The sequence below is a fragment of the Rana temporaria genome, chromosome 3, assembly GCF_905171775.1.
Source record: "Rana temporaria chromosome 3, aRanTem1.1, whole genome shotgun sequence".
NCBI lineage: Eukaryota > Metazoa > Chordata > Amphibia > Anura > Ranidae > Rana > Rana temporaria.
The window spans coordinates 282,354,416-282,379,203 of NC_053491.1; the positions used below are offsets into that span (position 1 = coordinate 282,354,416).

Genomic DNA, 24,788 nt, shown 5'->3' on the forward strand with positions numbered 1-24,788 from the left:
GTAATATATTATATACATCAATGTCTTCCTTCAAAAAAAAAATATTAATTTTAAGAACGTTCATTCGATTTTTCTAACTGTCAGTGGGGTCAAATTGAAGTTATTTTTCAACCACAGTGGCTGGAAAATGTAGAAATGAAAAACTTCTTGGGGAAAGGAATTTTCAGTGTATGTGGTTTTCGTTCAGAAATGATTCATTTTAAATCTTAATGTTAAAAGCAAGTGAAAATTTCAAACATTCTTTCATTCAGCGAATGTACAAAGATTTTTCATATTAATATAACAGTAGCGATTATTTTCTCTTTTTGTACTATAAAGCGCTATTTTTTGTTTTTTTAACCTATTATGTTACTGGCCGATTAATCGATTATGAATCTAATTGATTAGTTGTCGATTAATCGATAAGTTGTTTCAGCCCTAGTCTGTACTGAGGGGGGCTTGTGTCTGTATTGAGGTGGGGGGGTCTGTACTGAGGTAGGGCATCTGTGTTGGGGGGGGGGCACCATTTTTTTGTGCCACCTGCCAGTGCCACCTGCCAATCAGTGCCAACCCGTGCCACTTGCCAGTGTCACCTGTTAGTGCCAGTGCCACGTGCCAATCAGTGACATCTGCCAGTGCCATCTACCAGTGCTAACTAGTGCCTGCCAGTGCCAATTAGTGCCATCCAGTGCAACGTGCCACCTGCCAATCAGTGCCACTTGTCAGTGTCCCCTGTAAGTGCCACAAGCCAGTGCCACCTGCCAAAAAAAAAAAAAAATTGGCCCAAAATAATCGGCATCTTATATCTGCCATCGGCCGCCCTGATTTTTAAATACCGGCCAAAGAAAAACCCATATCGGTCGACGTCTAGATTTATCCAATACAAAAACATTTTTTTCATCAGACGGATGTTGAGACAGAATAAATGTGTTATTCCTTCATAAAAAAATTATTGGGGCAAATTTGGTTTAAATTTCAGTTGTGATTGGTGCGTGGTCAGACCACGTTAAGTTGTGAATTTTAGCATTCGCTATTTTTGGTAGATTTGTCTGTGATGAAATCTAGTCTGAAGTATGACTTGTAAACATTAGAAAAAAAAAGTGAAATATTTTTCTGTATGTAAGCATTTCCAGGGATCATGTATATCTTCGGTTGAGATGATGTTGGCCAGCCCTCTTCTGGGAGTCTTTCCTCTTTTGGAAGTTTCCATTTCTGGATCCATTGGTGCATTAAAGTCTCTGCAAATAATGAAGTGTCCCTTCTGTTTTTTTTTTGCTTTCTTGATTATTTTCTGGATAAACTGGTGAGGATTTTTGTTAGGAGCATAGATGTTGACAATAGGGCTGCAACTAACAATTATTTTCGTAATCGATTAGTAATACTGCACTAGCCTCTCAAATTTGCGCCGGCGGATCGTAAATCGGATAGATTATATGGATCTAAAGATCCGCTAATCGATCTGAATCTAGCCCACTGTATTTAAGCACATAAGCTCAATTTTGTGCTGAAAATAACTGAATCTAAAACTCCGTTGGGTGTAACAAGATTAGTCTATTTATTTTTTTCTGATCCAAAAAATGATCCGATCCGTGACTCCTGATCTGAGGATCGATCCGATCCGTGAGTTTTTTTTGATCCGTTGCAGCCCTAGTTGTACCGATACTAGTATCGGGACCGATACAGAGCATTTGCACGAGTACCGCAAATTCTCCCGATGCTTCCCCGATACTTTTTTTTATGTAGAGTGGCCGGAGAGGATTCCGTTTCTGGGGAAGGCAGGAGAGGGCGGGCGGAGTGCGGACGGAGTTTGACTGTAGAGGGGGCGGGTAGCACACGGTGCTCCCCTTCCGCGACTGAAGAGGACAGCGTGGAGACAGCGGGCGGCATGGCGGTGACAGGGAGGCAGTGACACACAGGCTGAAGCCTGCCTTTGCGGGGGGGGGGGGGGGGGTCCGTCGTCACACCCGGGACCCAGCCGCGGCTCTGACAAATCTCGGCTGTGACTGTCTCAGTCACACAGCCGAGCAGACCCCAGCCGCCTCCCCCTCTGTGTATAATAATAAAACTGGTAGTATGCACAGAGGGGGAGACGGTTGCGGTCTGCTCCGCTGTGAGACAGTCACAGCCGAAATTTGTCAGAGCCGCGGCTGGGTCCCGGGTGTGACGGACCCCCCCCCCTGCCTCCCTGTCACCGCCATGCCGCTCGCTGGTCATCTGAGCAGCCGAGGTGCACAGCATTACGGGTCTGAAGTGGGGGGGGGGGATCTGTATTGTAGGAGGGGGGGTGTCTTTATTGTAGGGGGGGTCTATATTGTAAGGGGGAGGTCTGTATTGTAGGGGAAGGGGGGTCTGCATTGTAGAGGGAGGGGTCTGTGTAACATGTCAGCGGCTGAACGTCCCTACACATCTTGGTACACCCTGCACTCTAGTATGGGTTGCCCTGCTGTTGGTAAAGCACTTAGCTTGTCATCATATGGATTGTTTTCTGGGGAATGTGTAGTCGGGGTTGGATGTGGTAAATTTACCTTTTCCTTCTCCTTTGTTTCACTGGGATCAGAATATCATCCTGGCAGTATTGAGATGAAATAAATGATGGTGACTGCGCTGTGTGAGGAAGTGGAAAGAGCAGATGCACAGGGAAGTGCATAGCAAAAACCCACCACTGAGTAATCGCTAAAACCAGTGAGGGTGGGAGGTCTGTGGGTCAGTAATGGTGAACAGCAATAAGCATAAATTAAATATTAACATGCACTATAATTAAATTAAATAGTGAACATCACAAACATGAAAAGCATGTAAATCCAAACAGCTTAGTTGATGTGAATGGTGCCAGAAAGTTCAAATTAAACACAATCCAGGTGGATTCCCAGAAGAGGGAAGATGTGGGACCGTAATAAGGTAAAGGCAAATGACACAAATAAAGTCTTAAAACCCACCACTGAGTAATCGCTAAAACCAGTGGGGGTGGGCGGTCTGTGGGTCAGTAATGGTGAACAGCAATAAGCATAAATTAAATATTAACATACACTATAATTAAATTAAATAGTGAACATCACAAACATGAGAAGCATGTAAATCCAAACAGCTTAGTGGATGTGGATAGTGCCAGAAAGTTCAAATATAACACAATCCAAATGGAGTCCCAGAAGAGGGAAGATGTGGGACCATAATAAGGTAAAAAAGTCAAATAACACAAATAAAGTCTTAAAGTGCACTGTGAACGATAATAGAGGCCCAAGGGGGTATCCTGTGGTAGAAGAGTAGACTTCGGTGCGCACACCTCTAGTGGTGTAAAAGGCTCACCTCCAGGCCATAGCACGGACAGCCTAAAACCAATTAATCACTGTATGTTCACAGGCTCAGCAGGGTAGAGGTGACATCAAAATCTCCACATCAAATGGTCATGTTGAAAGTGAAAGACAAGGGCAGATATGGCATAATACTGTGACTGCAGGTATGGAAGATAATATATCACATGCACCTGCACTCACATGGAGGCCTATAGCAGTGGGCCTATCTCCTACGAACAGCGAGTTTGTGCGATCCGTCTTGATAGGTGCACTTCCTCTATCTTTCGTTACCACCTAGGCATCCACTGGGTGTTGGGTGCTCGGAGGGGTATGTAAACAAAAAACAAGAGGAAGGCAATGGTGCAGCTCCACATAAAAGGTTTAATATAAAAGAAAGGGGGAAAAAAACTCGCATTTCCAGTGGTAAGGTGTTTCCAAACAAAACGAGCGTCGTACTCGTGTTCCTCCCGTTGGGATGTGTGGGGTCTGGTACTTCCTGTCCCTACGCGTGGCGTCACATCACATGACTTTATGTGGGTAATAGGTGTACCAGTACTAAGGGCGTCCGTCTGCCATTTTGTTGGAGCCCAATGTAATGTATGTAGCCGCCGCCACACATTCTCAAACATCTACAGATGAGCAGAGGTATGGCTGGCAGGCGGGAGATACAGAGTGTAGCAGCTCTTAATCAGAAAAGGCTTAAAAACAGTAATGGTATACATTAAAACAAGGGAGATATAATGGACATGTGGAGATACATAAAAAAGGGGTGGGGGGGAAGAGGGAGACGTGCGAGTCAAAGGCTGGATGGCTAACCAGCTGAGACAACGATTACAAGATGTATGGAGAGATGTATTACTGATAAGCACACAGTCAGCTGAATGTGTGCAGCTGTAGAGCAGGGAGTGAAATTGAATTGGCAGATAGTCAATGGTAGAAAGAGACTACCTGTAATGGATCAGAGACACGGGTGAAGGAGTATATAAAAAAAATGTATATATAAAAATACATATATATATGATGTGTCAGGGAGGTACCTAATTGGGGCCATATAATATGGAGCCCCTACTGATATAGAGGTACCAGAACACACACATTCAACCTGGGAGTGACATATCCAGATCAAACAAACATGGTAACTAATAACAGCAACATGTGTCTGTGTATAGAGAAACTAACATAGTGAGAAATAGGTACATGATGGGCCATGTCTATGTCGTTATCAGAGTGGGGGAGAGGGAGGGGCTAGAAGTCATTCAGGAAGCAGTTCAAATCAAATTCTATATTAAGACCTCTAGGGGCAAAAGTGTCCATGTTGTAAATGTATTTAGATTCTAACTGGCTCAAAGATCTCACTTTGTGTCCACCTCTCCATGGCCTGTTATAAGGGGCAATCCCCCAAAACTTCAAGTGTGATGGATCTCTATTATGGACTGCATCGAAATGTCTAGATACGCTATGCTTGTCAAAGCCTTTCTGGATGTTAACTACATGTTCCTTGATTCATATTTTAAGGGGCCTTTTTGTGCGACCCACATATTGAAGGCCGCAGCTGCATTCTAGTGCATATACGGCACCCTCTGTGTTACACCCAATAAAGTCTTTGATTTCGTACTGTGAGCCATTGCTGGTTGATTGGAATGTAGATTTCTTTTCGTTTGGTCTTTTAGTACGGAGACATGCGTAGCATTTCTTGCAGGGATAAAATCCTTTCACCGAAAAGAAAGTGAATTGTTTCTTGGGGGGGATCTATCACATTCTTGACCAGCTGGTCCCAGAGTGTGGGGGCACGTTTATAAATAAATTTAGGTTTTTCTGGCAAAACATGTTTAAGTTTGTTGTCCGCTTTTAGGATGTGCCAGTGGCGCGTGAAGATCTTTTCAATTTTCCTATAGTGGACGTTATAATCTAAAATCACAGGGACAACATCTGGTCTATTAGTGAATTTTTGTTTTTCTTCTAGAAGCTTGCTCCTGGGTATTCTAGTGGCCTCTTCAATGTTATCCTGGATGAATTTCTCTTCATACCCCTTTTGGGAGAACCTTTCACCAATCATTGTGGGTTGCATCCGGAAATCTTCTGTGTTTGTACAGTTTCGCCTGAGTCTTAACAGCTGGCCCTTGGGTATGTTGAACAGCCAATTTCTGTGATGGCAACTAGTGATTGGGAGATAGCTGTTCCGGTCAACGCTTTGAGATGAGTATTGAGATGGCTTTGAGAAATAATGAACTTCTCCTCCCCATTCTGAGAACAAGCAGCCTGTTCTGTGTAAGTGAGGGGTGGGGTTAGCGCCATCTTGTTCTCTCGGTGTCCCGGCCGGGCTGCAGAAAGCACTTGGTTTGCGGGGCCCCTTTCTGGACTTGCGTTTGGCCGACATCTCCTTTCTGTTCCCGCCAGTCTCCGGTACAGGTCGGTGGCACTCAGGGCTTTTAAGTCGATTTGTAACTTGCTCAGCTGTGTGCTTAGGGTCATTGTCTTGTTGGAAGGTAAACCTTCGGCCCAGTCTGAGGTCCTGAGCACTCTGTAGAAGGTTCTAATCCAGGATAACCCTGTACATGGCCGCATTCATCTTTCCCTCGATTGCAACCAGTCGTCCTGTCCCTGCAGCTGAACCCCCCCCCACAGTGCCTGGTTTTCTCCACACATACATCTTAGAATTAAGGCCAAAAAGTAATATCTTGGTCTCATCAGACCAGAGAACCTTTCTCACCATTTTAGGTCTTCAGGTGTTTTTCTTTATCGTACACCACGGCACAGAGAGCCGTTCTTTACATAATGGGTTAAGGGTCACCAGCGGTGATTGGACACTGGCACAACCAATTGAAGACAGTTCCCCTCCATATAACCCCTCCCATCAGAGAAGTACCTCAGTTTTTCCGCCAGTGTCTAAGGTGTTGGACACTGGATGAGCTAAGGAGACCTCTACCAAGTAGGCCCTCTGGGGGTAAAAGGAGCTATGCCTTTGGATCCATTCACGATGCCAAGTTACGCTGAAACTGGATGGGATCCGGGCCTCATTCACGAGGCATCGCCTGTAATGTCTCTTCGGAGGACTGGGCTTTAGGGTCCAGCACTTTCACTCTATATGCCCCCCCCCCCCCCAACCACAAGTCATGGTAAGTCTTTTACAAGGCCCAGGGGAGTGGTCTAGTTTAACTGCCCAAGCCATTTTTCAGCTTTCAGCGCTGTCACAATTTGAATGACAATTGCGCAACATTTTACCCAAATGAAATTTTAATACGTTTTTTCCCCCCCACAAATAGAGCTTTCTTTTGGTGGTATTTGATAACCTCTGCGGTTTTTATTTATTTTCGCTATAAACTAGAGTGACCATTTTGGGAAAAAAACAATTTTTTTACTTTTTGCTATAATAAATATCCCTAAAAATATATAAACAAATTTTTTCCTCAGTTTTGGCCGATATGTATTCTTCTTCATATTGTTGGTAAAAAAAATCGCAATAAGCGTATCTTGATTGGTTTGTGCAAAAGTTTTATAGCGGCTACAAAATAAAGGATAATTTATAGCATTTTTAGTTTTTTTTTTTTTACTATTAATGGCGGCGATCATTGATTTTTATCGTGAATGCGATATTGCAGTGGACACAACCGGACACTGTTGACACTATTTTGGGACCATTCACATTTATATAGCGATCGGTGCTATAAATATGCACTGATTACTGTGTAAATGTGACTGGCAGGGAAGGGGTTAATCACTAGGGGGAGATCAAGGGGTTACATTTGTACCCTACTGAGTGATTCTAACTGTAGGGGGAGGGGACTTACTGGGGGAGGTGACTGATCTGTGTCCCTATGTACAAGGGACAAAGCATCGGTCTCGTTCCCCTGACAGGACGTGGATCTCTGTGTTTACACACAAAGATCCACGGTTCTGCCCAGTTACTGGGAAATCACAGGTGCCTGGCGGACATCGCGGCCGCCGGGCATGCGCATTAAGTTCCCAGTAAGGTGACGGGTGCACGCGCCCCCTAGTGGCTCGGCAAGGCTTGCACGTCGTATGACATTCTCCAAGAACTAGAGGAATATTGTGCCGCCGTCAATTGACGGCCACCGGTAGTAAAGTGGTTAAATAGGAACCCATATCCCTGAAGGTTGGAACACAAAACCTTCTGTGAGGATTGGTGCGGTCTGAATTTCGGCAGAAAAACCTTAACCACTTAAGCCCCGGACCAAAATGCAGGTAAAGGACCAGGCCCCTTTTTGCGATTCGGCACTGCGTCGCTTTAACTGACAATTGTGTGGTCGTGCGACGTGGCTCCCAAACAATTAGCGTCCTTTTTTCCCCACAAATAGAGCTTTCTTTTGGTGGTATTTGATCACCTCTGCAGTTTTTATTTTTTGTGCTATAAACAAAAATAGAGCGACAATTTTGGAAAAAAATGCAATATTTTTTACTTTTTGCTATAATAAATATCCCCCCAAAATATATATATATAAAAAAAAATTCCCTCGGTTTAGGCGTTTATGGCGTTTACAAAATAGGGGATAGTTTTATAGCATTTTTATAAATTTTTTTTTTTTTTTTTTTTTTTTTTTTTTTTTTACTAATGGCAACGATCAGCGATTTTTTTCTTTTTTCTTTTCGTGACCAACATTATGGCGGACACTTCGGACAATTTTGACACATTTTTGGGACCATTGTCATTTTCACAGCAAAAAATGCATTGTTTATTGTGGAAATGACAGTTGCAGTTTGGGAGTTAACCACAGGGGGCGCTGAAGGGGTTATGTTTCACCTAGTGTGTTTACAACTGTAGGGGGGTGTGGCTGTAGGAATGACGTCATCGATTGTGTCTCCCTATAAAGGTGATGACACGATCGATGCAGCTGCCACAGTGAAGCTCGGGGAAGCCGTGTTTACACGCGGCTCTCCCCGTTCTTCAGTTTCGGGGACCGATCACGGGACCCCAGCGGCGATCGGGTCCCGCGGTCCCAGAGCTTCGGACCGCCCGGGACCCACAGCTGGGTAGATGTACAGGATGTGCCGGTACGTCAATCTGCCCAGCCATACCATTCTGCCGACGTATATTTACAGGCGGCGGTCCTTAGGTGGTTAAGGACCTTTTTTCCAATTTTGAGTAAGGCGTCTTCTCTTTATTTCACCACTAGGGGGAGCAAAGAGCCGAGTTGTACTCACCACGCTCTATACAGTGTCAGATCCCACGAACTAGCACACTTCCTCCGCTGCAGAGCTCTGCTATAGACGGCTACCACTTCTCTCCTCCAGACGCTGAGCTAGAATGCCACAGCACTTGCAGTATCAGGCAGGAGGAGGCAGCTCCCCCCTCACTCCAGGACAACTGCCATTTGTCCTAGGTTGCACGATTTATCAACGCCAGGGGCAGAGGAGGAGGAGGAGGAGGTGGAGGAGCGGGGTGTGCACTCTAATTTGAAGCATCGCACACCACACAGGTTCAGAGGCCACCAGCTCTTCCTTGGGACACAGCAGTATTACAGGGGCACGTAAGCTCTGTGATCCACTAAAAAGAGCGTCCTTCAAAGGATTGGATCACTTGCTGTCTCAAGGGGTGATCACAGAAGTACTCCTAAAAGAGCAAGGTTCAGGGTTTTATTCAAACCTCTTTGTGATTCCCAAAACTAAGTGGAGACGTCAGACCCATCCTGGATCTAAGATCTCTAAATCAATTTCTAAAAATTCGCCATTTCCGAATGAAAACTATTCGGTCAGTGGAAGCCACCCTACAAGGTGGAGAATTCATGGTGTCGATAGACATCAAAGACGCATATTTACATGTGACGGACAATCTGTGTAGTAAAAAATTGAGTTTAATAAATAGTTACAAGTTACATGGTATAATGAATACACCTGGGACAGTAATACAAGTATAACACTATAAGAGCTAAGGTAGCTATAGTAACAACCTGTATTAGTTGACCGGCCAAGAAACATGCACGTATGAAGCTGATTCATATAGCGTGCAACAAACGGCACATAAAGGACACAAACAATAACAAACATACAGGACAAAAATGACTGTGGCAGTCCGGACGCCAGATGGGAAACTTTTGCTGTCAATTCTAATCGGAAATCCGATATGGTGTGTATGGCGGTTAGCCTAGTGTAAAAATAGAGAGAATTGGCAGCAAGAGTACCCCTGCAGTGGATAACTTAAATAAACAGATCTCATCAACTGTTCGACCGAACGAGTTATCTACATGATAACATGTCCCTGTAAAAAGATGTATATAGGGAAAACCAAAAGGCAGCTTAGAACTAGAATAGGCGAGCACCTGCGAGAAATCAAGAAGGAGAAAGATAGGGACAGGGAACCTAAACAGGAGAGTCCAGTAGCACAGCATTTTGCGGAATTCCATCAGGGCAAACCGGACGGCATGAAAATTAAGGGCATATATGCGTTGCATCTGCCCACGAGAAGGGGTGATTTTGACAGGATACTCCTCCAGAAAGAAAAGTGGTGGATCTTCACCCTTAAAACTCTCATGCCTCTTGGCATGAACACTGAATTAAGCATGCAACCCTTTCTGGACCAGTAGACTGTCAGCCCCCTTCTCCCGATTAAATCCTTACTCTATTGTGATCCAGCTTTGGATATACTAATCCGGCTTTGTCCTTAGCACATATGTATATCAGTCCTTTAAAGCAAGTATATACTTTAAGGCATACATACTGTACGCCCCATGGGGCGGGGGCCCTGTCTCTGTCTTTACCCCTAATACCGCAGGAGGGCGGATGAGTGTATGCTCTTCTGTCATCCCCCCTATTTCCTTTTGCTTTTTCCTTCTGTTTGTCCTTTTCCTTTCTTTCTCTTTTTGCACCCATATACTCATATATGCTGAACCCAATCCTGTCCTTGCGTACTATATGCACACACATATGACATATGGGTTTTTGACTAATAGTATGAGTATGATGATTGATCTGCCTTGATATACCCGCTTATGTCTGCCTACCCGAGCTGATCTTTCACTTTCATTTTACATCTTATATCTCTTTGTTGTCTTGGTTTTCTCTGTTGTTAGTCCTTATAGGGTTCTTCATAGCCCCTTTTGGAGCATAGGCCCTGCACGGAGCACCAGAAACAAACTATATATGCAAAGTTGCGATCTCATCATAAGTATGCACTAAGCAGGGTCACTCACAATATATTACTCCCCCTTTAAATTAAATTACATTATTGGGCTAAACTATATATATTTAGGGACCCTTATCTGTAAGTCTTTTTGCTTAACTTTGATGCTCTTCGTGCATCCTGAGAGATTTAGTGGCCAATTTCTATTTGTCATTTAATATACTTATATAGCAATTTTATGTATGTCCTGTTATATGTGATAGGCTTTATGTGTTTTGTAAAATTGGATTGAGGCATTCAGCACTGAAGTGACACCCAAGTCTATTAAGCGGAACTCCGTAATTTTCTATCCTTCAAATCAATGGGAGACAGGCGTGCGCCGATAGCATATAAAGGAGCGACGCACGCTTGTCTCCCACCGTCCAGACGAAGTTACGTATCAACACTACGAAACGCGTTGACGTCATCACGGCTCCGGACGCCTCTCTCTCTATGCCCCATAGTAGTGGGAAACCGAAGCGGTGACTTGCGGGAACACGCAAGTAAGAAGAAAGCGAGCGGATGCTCCAGATGAATGCTGGAAAGCACTAAACACTTGGTGCGCACTGAAGCCACATACAGACTACTTCCAGAAGCATATAGCTGGACCTGCCAGCTCAGCAGATCAGTGGGAACAGCATCACATGACCGGACGGCACGGCTGTATTATCCTCCCCGCATGCTGATGTATATTGGTGCATCTGACAGTCTACAGACGCCAACTGCAGCGATTGGATCACACAACAGCAAGGAGGCAGCCAGTAGCCAACGGATTCCGGATCTCTGTGAACTAGTGAACTTTGCTGGTAAGATCGTTTCATTATCCTGTTTCCACATGCTATGCTGAAATATGGAAGTCTATAACACAGACCTGCAGTGGTAGTATATAAAACCCCTTCATCAACTCTTGCATCTAACCGCTTCACACATCGGAATCTTTGGAGTCCTAAATAGGAACAGCACTATACACCCATCTTGCAGGCAGGGCAGCCCAGACAAACTATTATTATCATTAATTTTTTCAAAACTTTTTTTCAATTTGTAAATTCATTCCAAGTGCAAGCCCAAACCTTAAAATATATGAACCTTCACTGATCTTGCCATCAGGTTCATATATGCAAGATCAAGACTTTTATCCAATTCAGATCTGTTTATTTAAGTTATCCACTGCAGGGGTACTCTTGCTGCCAATTCTCTCTATTTTTACACTAGGCTAACCGCCATACACACCATATCGGATTTCCGATTAGAATTGACAGCAAAAGTTTCCCATCTGGCGTCCGGACTGCCACAGTCATTTTTGTCCTGTATGTTTGTGTCCTTTATGTGCTGTTTGTTGCACGCTATATGAATCGGCTTCATACGTGCATGTTTCTTGGCCGGTCAACTAATACAGGTTGTTACTATAGCTACCTTAGCTCTTATAGTGTTATACTTGTATTACTGTCCCAGGTGTATTAATTATACCATGTAACTTGTAACTATTTATTAAACTCAATTTTTTACTACACAGATTGTCCGTCACTGCCATAGTAGCCTCTCGGTTGTCCCAGGGGTCACCACCTCTTGGTCTCCCTGTCGGGGCAACAACCTTTCTTTTGTATATGCCTGTTATTGGCTACGGCTGTGTTCCCCTAACTAGAGGAAGCGATTACGTGTAAATAACTGGGACACTTATAACCATAACACAGTGTGGTAGAGGAGGCTTCGCTCATCTTTCTCTTTTATATGCATATTTACATGTGCCTATCCATCCCGCTCACCAAAAGTTCTTCAGTTTGCGGTAGAACATCGCCACTTCCAGTTTGTGGCTCTGCCCTTTTGGCGTGGCTACCGCTTCCCGAGTATTTACAAAGGTACTAGCCCCTCTGTTGGCAAATCTGAGCGCACAGGGCATAGTGATAACAGCCTATCTAGACGATCTAATTGTGATAGATCAGTCAGAGGCAGGGTTAGATCATGCTGTGCTCACCACAATAAAATACCTGGAGAATTTAGGATAGATTGTATGTAAACGTACAAAAATCCTCTCTACGAGCCCAAAGAAGGGTAGAGTATTTGGGCATGATCATAGACACAACCCAAAGCCAGGTATTCCTACCAGAGCCAAAGGTCAAGTCACTAAAGGATCTGATCCACAAGGTCAAGGCAAAGAAAAGACTGTCTATTCGCCTTTGCATGAGGCTATTGGGGAAGATGGTGGCCTCCTTCAAGGCTGTCCCTTACTGCCTTGAAGTAGTCTCAAGTGAAACTGGGAGTATTTTAGCTGCCTGGAACAGGAAGATCCAAGCTCTGGATTTACCCATGCGCTGGTCTCCACAGGTGCGTCAAAGCTTTAGTTGGTGGTTAAAAACCAAAAACTTGCGGAAAGTTAAATCCTTTCTCCCAGTCACCTGGAAGGTGGTGTCTACGGATGCCAGCCTAAGTGGCTGGGAGCAGTGTTGGAAGAAGCTTCAGCCCAGGGAACCTGGGCCAAGACGGAAAGGAAAGGAACCTGCCCATCAACATACTGGAGATGCGGGCAGTATACTTGGCCCTCAGAACCTGGACACACAGGTTACAAGGCCATCCAGTACGGATTCAGTCCGACAATGCTATTGCAGTAGCTTGCATCAATCACCAAGGAGGCACCCGCAGTCAGGGTGCTTAGGAGGTGAATCAGATTTTGACATGGGCAGAAGAACATGTTCCTTGTCTCTCTGCAATCTTCATTCCAGGGGTAGAAAACTGGCAGGTGGACTGAGTCGCCAGCAGTTGTCACCAGGAGAGGAGTCTCTTCACCCCGAGATCTTTCAGGCCATATGCCAGAGATGGGGGACCCTGGATGTAGACCTGCTAGCTTCCAGGTTCAACAGGAAGTTGGACAACTTTGTATCCAGGACAAGATCTTCTAGCCTACCGATCGGATGCTTTAATAATTCCTTGGAATCCGTTCTCACTGATCAATGCATTTCTTCCGATCGCTCTCTTACAGTGGCTACTTTGCAGGATCAAGAAGTAAACAATTCCTGTAATTCTAGTATCCCCACACTGGCCCAGAAGGCTCTTGGTACGCTGAAATACACCACAGGACACAGAGCCCCCCTCCCCTTCTTATGGGAACCTTATTGCTTGCTACAAAACTGAGATGCTTCCCTGATGGGAGGGTGGAGGGGAACTGTCAATTGGTTGTGCCAGTGTCCAATCACCGCTAGTGACCCTTAACCCATTATGTAAAGAATGGCTCTGTGTCCCGTGGTGTACTCCAAGAAAATAATTTTTATAGGTAAGCTGTTTTAAAAATCCTTTTTTTTTTTGTTGCAAACTCCATGCGGGTTTTCATGTGCCTTGCACCGAGGAGATGCTTCCATCGGGCCACTCTGCCATAAAGCCCCGACTGGTGGAGGGCTGCATGGATGGTTGACTTTCTACAACTTTCTCCCATCTCCCGACTGCATCTCTGGAGCTCAGCCACAGTGATCTTTGGGTTCTTTACCTCTCACCAAGTCTCTTCTCCCCCATAGCTCAGTTTGGCCAGACGGCCAGCTCTAGGAAGGGTTCTGGTCATCCCAAACGTCTTCCATTTAAGGATTATGGAGGCCACTGTGCTCTTAGGAACCTTAAGTGCAGCAGAATTTTTTTTGTAACCTTGGCCAGATGTGTATGTGTATATGTGTGTAATATATATATACATATGTGTGTGTGTGTGTGTGTGTGTGTGTGTGTGTGTGTGTATGGGAGCCCCATCTATTTAAAATGGATAACATGATCAGTTGCGTAAAAATCGCTACAGACTGAACCATATTTTGAGAACCCATTGTGAGTAGGGGGACAAACTGAGATGGATCAGATCAGCCTCAGTGAAGATTCTATAAGAAAAAAAAGTATATGAATGCAGTATAACCTATGTTGAAAAAGCAAAAATATGTTACAAAGAGAAGTAGGTCAAATGTATCATCACATGTAGTGGTCATGTGGATACATAAAAGTATTAAGTGTGCCACGTCCTAAATAAATTCAAAAAAAGAAATGACCAAATGGGCAAGTCATGGACTTTTTAGGCACTATACTCTGGTAAGGATATAGTCAAATTCAAGATAAGGTTTATATAAAAATAGATTTATTACAAAAAAGAATCATTATGCATATAAAAGCTCAGTTCAATAAGAACTGTAAGGAAACAAACTTGGCAGCATTTGTACTAGCCCTTCAAGACCTACAGGACATGATATATAATAATATAATAATATTGAAAATTATTAGAGACATTTTCGGAGGTGTAAACTCCAACCGTTTACATAGTGGATACATCCTGAAAGGGATTGAAGAGCCGAGACAGCTGATTGTCGGAAAGGCACCCCCCCCCACAACAGACTTTCAGAGCTGTCCTGTGAGGATAGCAGCTTTCTGCTAATCTATTTATAGTAACCACCTTGACACAAAATTCAGCCTATGAGTCGGAACTTGTCAGAAGTTATGCTGGTAACAGAAGAATGGAGCAGCAGAAAGACACAGGACTTGGTGCCTTAGAGAGAAGAAAACACTGCAGCTAGCTTTTCATCCACTTTAACCGATTCCCGACCATCGCACAGGGATATACGTAGACAGATTGGCACGGCTGCGCAATTGGGCTTATATATACGTCTCCTTTAATTTGCGAGCCGCATGGTCATGATCGCGACTTTGCCGTGAGCTCCATGCCCGCGGAACCCGCGGACTCTTTGTCCGCCAGTGTCGCGCAATCGAGTCACAGAGCTGAAGAACGAAGAGATGTCAGTGTAAACGCATCTCCCTGTCCTTCCCCCCTGACATGTCACTGATCGTCTGTTCCCTGCATTGGGAACAGTGATCAGTGACGTGTCACGGCAAGCCACGCCCCCTAACAGAAGCACTCCCTAGCCCCTTCAGCGCCCCATACAGGCTAAATGTAAAAACTGAAAGGATGGACAACCGCACCTCCAAAAAAAACCTTAGGTTGTCTTTATTTAAAAAAATTGGATGGAAAATGCACTACAAATAACATCAAAGGGTGGAATACAGCCTACGCGTTTCGCACTGCGATCAGTGCTTAGTCATGGCTAACCCCATACAGGTTAACCTCTTCACTGCCATTGTCATTTTTTTACAGTAATCGGTGCATTTTTAAAGCACTGATCGCTGTAAAAATGACAATGGTCCCAAAATGGTGTCAAGTGTCCGCCATAATGTCAGTCACGATAAAAATCGCTGATCACCACCATTACTAGTAAAAAAAAAAAAATGCCATAAAACTATCCTATTTTGTAGACACTATAACTTTTGCGCAAACCAATTGCTTAATGCGATTTTTTTTTTTTTTTAACAAAAATATGTAGAAGAAAACTTATCTGCCTAAACTGAGGAAATTTTATTTTTTATACTTTTGGGGGATATTTTATTATAGCAAAAAGTAACAAATGCGTATTTTTTTTTTTTTTTTCAAAATTGACGCTCTATTTTTGTAAAAACCGCAGAGATGATCAAATGCCACCAAAATAAAGCTCTATTTGTGGGGGAAAAAGGACGTCAATTTTGTTTGAGAGCCACGTCGCTCGACCGCGCAATTGTCAGTTAAAGCGACGCAGTGCTTAATTGCAAAAAGTGGCCTGGTCTTTGGCCAGCGAAATGGTCCGGGGCTTAAGTGGTTAAGTCTAGTATCTACTAGAACACCCAGGGTCTTCTAAACCATTGACTCCCCCAGCTGTTCTCCTAGAATGTATGATATATGCATGTATCTGGCTTCCACTCGTCCTGTGTGTACGTCAGCCGGTTCTACAGAAGGCGGCTGGCCTCCGTCGATGGGTTATTACTGTCCCCGGTCAGCACTCTGAGCCAATGAGAGCGCTGACCCGAGTGTTCTGGTTGAGGGGGCCTACCCCGTCAGAACACAGTAGCACAGCAGGGGAGATCGCTGTACTAGCATCAGATTGTTGGTACAGCGGCTCCAACCAGAGCTGTCAGTTTTTTTTCCGTTCAACCCAAAAGACTAGTAGTAGTGTACAAGGCTTCCAGGGGGGCGAACCTCTCCCATCTGGAACAAAGCACTATTCCCAAGTGCAGCGGTGGTCCTCCAAAGGTATTAAATGATGGTTATATATACAATTTATGCTCCCAACCAATTTAACCACTTGACCACTGGGCACTTAAACCCCCTTAATAACCAGACCAATTTTCAGCTTTTGGTGCTCTCACAATTTGAATGACAATTACTCAGTCATACAACACTGTACCCAACTGAAATTTGTGTCCTTTTTTTCCCCACAAATGGAGCTTTCTTTTGGTGATATTTAATCGCCGCTGTGGTTTTTATTTTTTGCGCTGTACAAGAAAGACTAAAAATTCTGTAAAAAATGTTTTCTTTGTTAAAAAAAAATTTTGCAAATTTGTAATTTTTCTTCATAAAATTTGGCCAAAATGTATACTGCTACATAGCTTTGGTAAAAATAAGTACAAATTGGTGTATATTTGGTCTTTGTGAAAGTTAGAGTCCACAAGCTATGGTGCCAATATCTGAAAATTGATCACACCTGAAGTACTGATGGCCTATCTCATTTCTTGAGACCCTAACATGCTAGAAAAGTACAAATGCCCCCCAAATGAACCCCTTTTTGGAAAGAAGACATTCCAAGGTATTTAGAAAAAGGCATGGTGAGTTTTTTTAAGTTGTATTTTCCCCACAATTCTTTGCATAGTCAAGATTTTTTTTTGTTTCCCCCCACAAAAATTGTCATATTAGCAGGTTATTTCTCACACAGCATATCCATACCACAAATTACACCCCAAAACACATTCTGCTATTTCTCCTTAGTATGGCGATACCACATGTGTGAGACTTTTATACAGCGTGGCCACATACAGAGGCCCAACATGCAGGGAGCACCTTCAGGCGTTCTGGAGCACCCAGGCCAATTCTGACATTTCTTTTCTATATGTAAAAATCAGTTTATTTGCTAGCAAATTACATAGAACCCCAAAACAATATAAATATATATAAATAAATAAATATATATATATATATATATATATATATATATATATATATATATATATATATATATATATATATATATATAAAATTAGCAAAGACCCTAGAGAATACAATGGTAATCATTGCAACTTTTTATCGCGCACGGTATTTGCACAGCAATTTTTCGAACGCGTTTTTTTTGGGACATCTGTTTTGTGCTTTTTTTTTTTAAAACGTTAGCCCAATGTTTTTGCAGAATGTGAAAGATGAAGTTACGCCGAGTAAATAGATACTTAACATGTCACCGTTAAATTGCACACGCGTAGACTGGCGCCACACTTCGCTACTTAAAAAAATCCCCATTGGTGATGCTTTAAATATTTTTACTGGTTACGTTTTTTTAGTTGGAAAGGTCTAGGGCCAAAATTATTGCTCTCGCTCTAACGTTCGCAGCGATACCTCACGTGTGGTTTTGAACAGCATTTTCATATGTGGGCGGGACTTGCGTGTGCGTTCGCTTCTGTATGCGAGCACACAGCAACAGGGGCGCTTAAACTTTTTTTTTTTTTATTCATTTTACTTTAATTTTAGTTTGACACGTTTTTCCCCAAAAATAAATGTTTTTTGATCACTTTTATTCCAATTACAAGGAATGTAAACATCCCTTGTAATAGGAAAATGACATGACAGGTCCTCTTTATAGTGAGACATGGGGTCAATAAGACCCCACATCTCACCTCCTAGGCTGGGAAGCCTGAAATAATAATAATAAAAAAACGATCCTGGCTTTGATCGTAGTGGTGAGTCTGTAGAAGCACCGGAGGGCGACAGGAACGGGGTCGTCCCCTTTCGGCTCCCGTAAGAACGATCAAGAGGCAGAACAGCTGCCATGATCATTCTTAAAGTGTAGAAAATCGCCGGCTCAAAAAGCTGATATCTGAATGATGCCTGTAGCTGCAGGCATCATTCAGATATCCCTGCACAAAATCAAGGACATCATATATGACGGCCGGCAGCGCGGGAAGTGGTTAAAACGCATTTTTTTCCCCAGAGTATTGGCCGGGGTATTGCAGACCGGTAGTCATGGACACTCCCATGTGCACGCCCCAGGTCCATAGACGTCCTCAGAGTTAACGAACCACCCCGTAGACGTCTCTTTGTCTATGAGCGGGTCATTAACTACTGTCTCCGCCTTGCTATTAAATCTGTTTGGCTCCTTGTCCAGCCTCAACTCTTGAAAAGCTACTGCAGATACTCACAAGTGATGCAAATAGATACTCGATCGCCCAATGAAAATGACAATCATTTGACCTACATATTGCAGACCCAGAATGGTCAGAGTTTGAAAGGTGTTCCAGCTTTGTATTATGACCTACTATTTCAGGCATGCCCAAAGTCTGGCCCGCGGGCCAATTGCGGCCCCCCCTGGTGATTTAATACGGCCCCCCTGAGGATTTGGATTTATATTGTTTGTGGCCCCCAGGGCTACAAAAGATATATACCGTATTTATCGGCACTGCTTCGGAGGGGACAGGGAGGGGGCCGGACAAGTGGCATCAGATTACATGAAGAGAATCTCCTGTTTACTCAGCGGCGTCTGTAATAGGAAGTTCAGTCTCCTGGGATGCCATTGAATGACCGTTCTGTCTATCATAGGAGGCGGGACTTTGTATTAAAGAGGTAACCGAGTAAACAAGAGTTTCTCCTGTTTGTAATCTATCGGCACTCATCCCCCCCCCCTCCGAGGCTGCAGATGGGCATCAATCAGGCTGCAGTCATGGCACATGCGAGGCTGCAGTCATGGCACATGCGAGGCTGCAGTCATGGCACATGCGAGGCTGCAGTCATGGCACATGCGAGGCTGCAGTCATGGCACATGCGAGGCTGCAGTCATGGCACATGCGAGGCTGCAGTCATGGCAATGGTAAGCCTGTGCGTGTTATACGCCAATAAATACGGTATATCCAAATAACACACCCAAGCTCATCCTTATTCCTAAACAGCGCTCTGGGATTCGTTGGGGCCACAAATGAGATGTATACAGTTAATCCAAATAACACGCCCAAGCTCATCTTTTCACCACACACAGCCACAAAGGCAAGAGAATTCTTGTTGGGCAGTGTATTAGTGATCGGACGAACACACTTGAACCGAATTTGAATGGTTCAATGAATGTCAGGCAAAATGGTCGGCCCTCACGCATGTTCACTTCATCAAATCTGGCCCTCTTTGAAAAAGGTTTGGACACCCCTGTACTATTTGATACTACCCACAGTATTTGGTGCATCGCCTGCTCTACTACTCTGGTATGACTTGTGAAGTGTTGAGAAACGGCTCAGGGTTTTTTCCTCTGCATTAGTTTGTGTTTTCTTTTCCTGGAGCAGGTTTTTTTTTTTCTTTTTAATATAATCATAAAATCTTAAACAAAAGCCTGTTATACTTGCCTGCTCAGTGCCAGGATTTTGTACAGTTGCAGCCCCGATCCATCTTTTCTCAGGTCCCCAATGTTGCTCTGGGAACCGCTCCCCTACCTAGTGCCCCCCAAGCAAGCCACTTTCTATTGGGCACTCACGTGTGCTCACTCTTGAACCCCACTCTTTGTCCATAAGGCATAGAATGGGACTCGGCCCTGGCCCCCACACCAGTGGCTCCCTTTGCAGTCTTTGAGGCATCCTATGATATATTATTCCACTTCATAGCTTGGTGCCAACTACAAACACTGAAATTGTACTTTTTAAATTCAAACCCTTAATCATTTATGGATATCGAAAAGGTAAGTGTCCCAACACTGAACCTTGAGGCACACCACTAAAAAAAATTAAACCATTCAGAGTATGAATCCTTAACCACTACTCTCGTAATAGTCTTTTACCCAATTTTCGATCCATTTACCAACAGCATTTTCTAACTCTGTATTCTAGCTTGCACGTTAGCCTTGTGTGAGAGACTGTGTCAACTAGAGATATTCGCAAGAGAATCTTGCAGGCTGCTTGTACCCAAGTTTATCCATTGATCAGCTTGGTACTTTCAACCTGCCTGTTAATGGTTTAATTCGAACAGTATGTGGCTGGCCTAAGTGGTCCACGTGCTTTTATGCACCTTTTATTTGGTCAATGTTTGTTTCTAGTGCATATCTGTTTTTTTATTATTTTTGGGTTTTAGTCGATGCTTTCCTCATTATGGATTTGGGATTCCCTATTTTCCTTTGTAGACACAGAGCTGAAACAGATACTTAATAATTTACCTTTTTTCTCCAGTCATTTACTCACCATTATGTTTACGATTATTAATCTCTAATCCATTTTCAAACTAATTAATGCTTTTTTGACACACTCTCACTCTGAACTGTTATGAATAAGAAGGTATAGGCTGTTCACATGTAAGATTTTAGTGCATAAACAAGTAAATATAATTAGTAATGTTATGGGCATCACATGATTTTATTTTATTTTTTGCAGATAAGTAATGGAACTTCATCAGTGATTGTACCCAGAAAACGCACTTCTGATGGAAATTATGAGAAAGAAAAAGACTTGTGTATAAAAATTTTTGATCAATGGTCTGAATCAGATCAAGTTGAGTTTGTTGAGCACCTTATATCTCGGATGTGTCACTACCAGCATGGTCATATTAACTCCTATTTGAAGCCCATGCTGCAGCGGGATTTCATTACTGCACTACCAGGTAGGTGACCTTGTGATCAGACTTATGACAAAACATAACTGCAATACCTAATTATCTTTTCATACAATCAATAATTCACCCGATTTACAAAAATGTAGAGCCTATGTAGGTAAATTTTGTTTGCATCGTGAACAAGCAGAATCAAAGTGAACATTAAACCGGCGTTCCTACTAAAATAAACATTTTAAAAGTCAGTATCTTCAAATACTGCAGCTGCTGACTTTGAATAATCACTCAACTGTCCCAGGGTCCAGCGATGCGGGGGAAAGAAGCCCCACTCGTCTCCTTCTCTGCGGTGCCGGCATCACTACTGTGGGCGCTCGGCTGTGCCTTCACAGCCGGGCACGCATTGCGCAGGTGCGATCTGCGCACTGTGATTGTGTAAGCCATCTGGGACATTTAAAATGTCAGATTGCCGGGGGGGAGGAGGAGGAGAGAGAGGCGCCCTTCCTTCCGACGCTGCGGTGCCCAGGGAGGAAGAGGGAGCTGAAGAGGGTTTCCGCTTCCCCACCCAAAAAATGCCATGCCAAATGTGGCATGTCAGGGGGGGGGGGTCACCTTCCCATAAAGCGGAAGTTCAATTTTTGTTGGGTGGAACTCCGCTTTAAGTAGAAAATTAGGCCAATTACCAAGGCCAATGTTTTAACAATGCTGCCTCCCCATTCTCTTATGCTGAATGCTAAACAAAATACAGCAGTGCAAGTACTTTATTTTAATCCACTTTGATCTGGCCATGTGATCCTCCAGCTTCCTTGTTTCAGCAGTGCAGGCAACAGGGGGACAATGGGGAGCTCGTGGCAGACGTCAAATATCCATAAATTCATAAGCGTGGTTGAGCATTCTTTAAAAGCAGAACTCCAGGTTTGTGTGAACCTTTGTTTGGCATAAGCTGGCCACTTTATCCCCCCCAGCCAGAACCAGACGGATATTGATCTTCTAATTAGTCTTAACTAGCAACTTTACAAAGTGTATCTAATTGTGTGCAAAGGAACAAAAAGTAGACTTTTTTTTTTCATCACCCAGAATCTTCTAGAGTAAGAGTAAAGCTTTGTGAATCCAGTAAATTTGTGCAACATTTTTTATTTTTTTTGCACAATTATTTTGCGCACACCTTCTTGGGTATTCTCTACATGGCGAATTTATACATGGCTTCACCTTATTTACTAAAATGGAAATTTAGCTTGCATAGTAAGTGAAGGAGGAGAATTACTTATTTATAAAATGTTATAACAAACTAAAACGTTAACTTTTTTCCTGTCATTTTTAGTTTAGGAAAACATAAAAACACACTGAATAACTATTTGCATACTGGGCACTTTTACCCACTTCCTGTCCAATGTTTATCTTTCAGCGCTGTCACACTTTGAATGAGAATTGCGCGGTCATGCAACACTGTACCCAAGTGATTTTTTTTCCCCCCCCCCACACAAATAGAGCTTTCTTTTGGAATTTAAACACCACTGGGTCCATTTTTTGCAAAATGAATAAAGACTAAAATTTTTGAAAAAAACACAAGTTTTTTTCTTCATCATACATCACGGACACAGAGTTAGGCCAATATTCATTACCTACTGTGTTATGCGCCATCTATAGGTGAATGGACACTGGTAGATAAAGTCTTAGACAGGAAGTGATCCCCTATAAAACCCCTCCCATACAGGAAGTACTACAGTGTTTTTACCAGTATCTGCAAGGTGGATTGTCACATTTGATGAGCTCTCTGAGGTCTAGGTCTTCAGCCCCAAAAAAGCTTCTTAAATGAATCCATTGGAATTGTATGCATAGATGTATTTGATCCTCGCAAAGAAGCAGCAAGGCTCCTGCAAGGTTTTGCCTGTAACGTGGCCTTCGGGCGCTGGACCCTGCGTAGTGGAATCCTAGACACCACAGAGCGAAGGCATTCTTGCAGGGTGCTGTACAGGCCTTTTTTACCCAGTCCTTGAAGGTCCTCAAGTGACCGGAACCAGCCCTGATGTTTGAAGATTGGGATTTTGGTTTCTAAAGCCGCCCTGCGCCTGGACAGGTAAGTAAAACCCCCTTATTTTCTTATTGGCCAAGACAGGAAGTTTCCTCTCCTACTGTATATAACCCCTCCCATACCGTGAGTACCTCAGTTTTTTCCGTCGGTGTTAAAGATGTGTTATGAGGGGCGTGGCCGACCGGAGCTGAAGATGGCAGCCTAATCTCACAGCTCATCAGCCCAGGGAGAGCAACACAGCCACAACGGCCCTCTCAACGACTCCATCCACAGCCATCCGTCCTCCTGACATACCCTGGACCCCGGAGAACATGTCCAGGAAGAGGCTAACTGAATACAAGCCGCAGAAACTGACGGCGTTCTCCTTCAAGCCGGCGGGGAAGGTCAGTGACGACAGTAATGGCGCCGGCCGCGCCGCGCTGCGGGACACGCATGACAATGCCACAGGCATTAATCCGATCAGATCAGGCAGCCAGTCCCCCCCTGTATCCTCCGATCGCCCCCTGGACAGAGACCCCCTCACCAGCAGCCCGGCTAAGGCTAAGATGCGGCTGGATGCGCCGCCGGAGCGGCCGGCCATAGCATTAATTGAGGCCCCGGCTTTTCTGTCCAACCAGGCCTTACACTCCTCAGTGGCCTCTTTCCCCACTTCAGGCCAACCTGTGCTGGACTCTACATTAAAAGACATGCTCCTATCTTTACAATCCTCCCTGATGACTGACCTATCCTCCCTTTTCACTAAGGTTAACTCAGACATCCACTCCCTGGGGGAAAGAATTTCCCACGTAGAAACCAGTATGACTGACTGTACCTCAACAGTAAATGACATGATTGATGTATATGAGGCTGTCAGAGAGGAGCAAACGTGGATGCACAGTAAACTCGCAGATTTAGAAGACCGATCTCGCAGGAACAACGTGAAACTTAGAGGGGTCCCTGAATCCATACTTCCTGCAGATCTCCCTAAGTACGCCAAGGAACTCATACACCTCGTACTCCCGGACGCACCTCCCCGCGACATAATTATTGATCGGATCCACAGGATCGCAAAACCGTCCCATCTTGCCGCCTCAGTACCCAGGGATGTGTTGATGCGCATACACTTTTTCCATGTTAAGGAACGGCTCATGTTTGGTGTTAAATCTAAGACACCGCTACCAGCTCCGTTTACGGATCTCCAGCTGTTTCCTGACCTCTCAAAGTATACCCTCCAAATGCGGAGGCAATTGAGCCCAGTCACCAAGGGTCTCCAAAATCACAGCATCCAGTACAAGTGGAGATATCCAGCCTCGCTAATCATCACCAAAAACGGAAAATCTCATGTGGTCGCCGACCTCGATAAAGGCATACACCTCCTACGCACCTGGGGCATACTGCCTGAGCCCCCCGCACCGCTCCCGCCTCGCGAAGACCGCAACTCTCCCCGCCGGAACCTGAACCCGCACCCTAACAATGTGGATATGGCATGAAGCAATGATCGACAACGGGCCACTAACTACGACCCCTCTCCCATAGGTCCTGATTGAGCCTTCCCTGAGTTTATTCAGCTCCTGTTGTGTTGGACTGTTCTGCCCCTGACGGAGGTCGTGGTTGAGATCAACCCCACCTCCCTTGAAGCACTACCTCCGGAAGGTGGTGCCGCTCAGCTTATAGCACTTAGTTCCCTCATCAAGTTATCCTCCTCCCTGAGGGATAGTTCCCTTTAACTTTGCAGTTTCGTTTCCTCTTTTGCTCTGGTGTGCTTCTAATGATTCACGACTCTGCTCACATACTACCAAG

General features: G+C 44.2%; 1 protein-coding gene across 4 annotated transcripts in view; it reads left to right on the top strand.

The window, feature by feature from the left end:
• The window catches only part of FBXW11 (F-box and WD repeat domain containing 11), a 409,123-nt gene that overhangs the window by 99,238 nt on the left and 285,097 nt on the right, over positions 1–24,788 (top strand). For all 4 annotated transcript variants that reach the window (XM_040344702.1, XM_040344701.1, XM_040344705.1 and 1 more), the window contains one exon: positions 20,806–21,031. In XM_040344702.1, the coding sequence (XP_040200636.1) occupies positions 20,806–21,031 (226 nt within the window). The remainder of the gene's footprint in view (positions 1–20,805; positions 21,032–24,788) is intronic.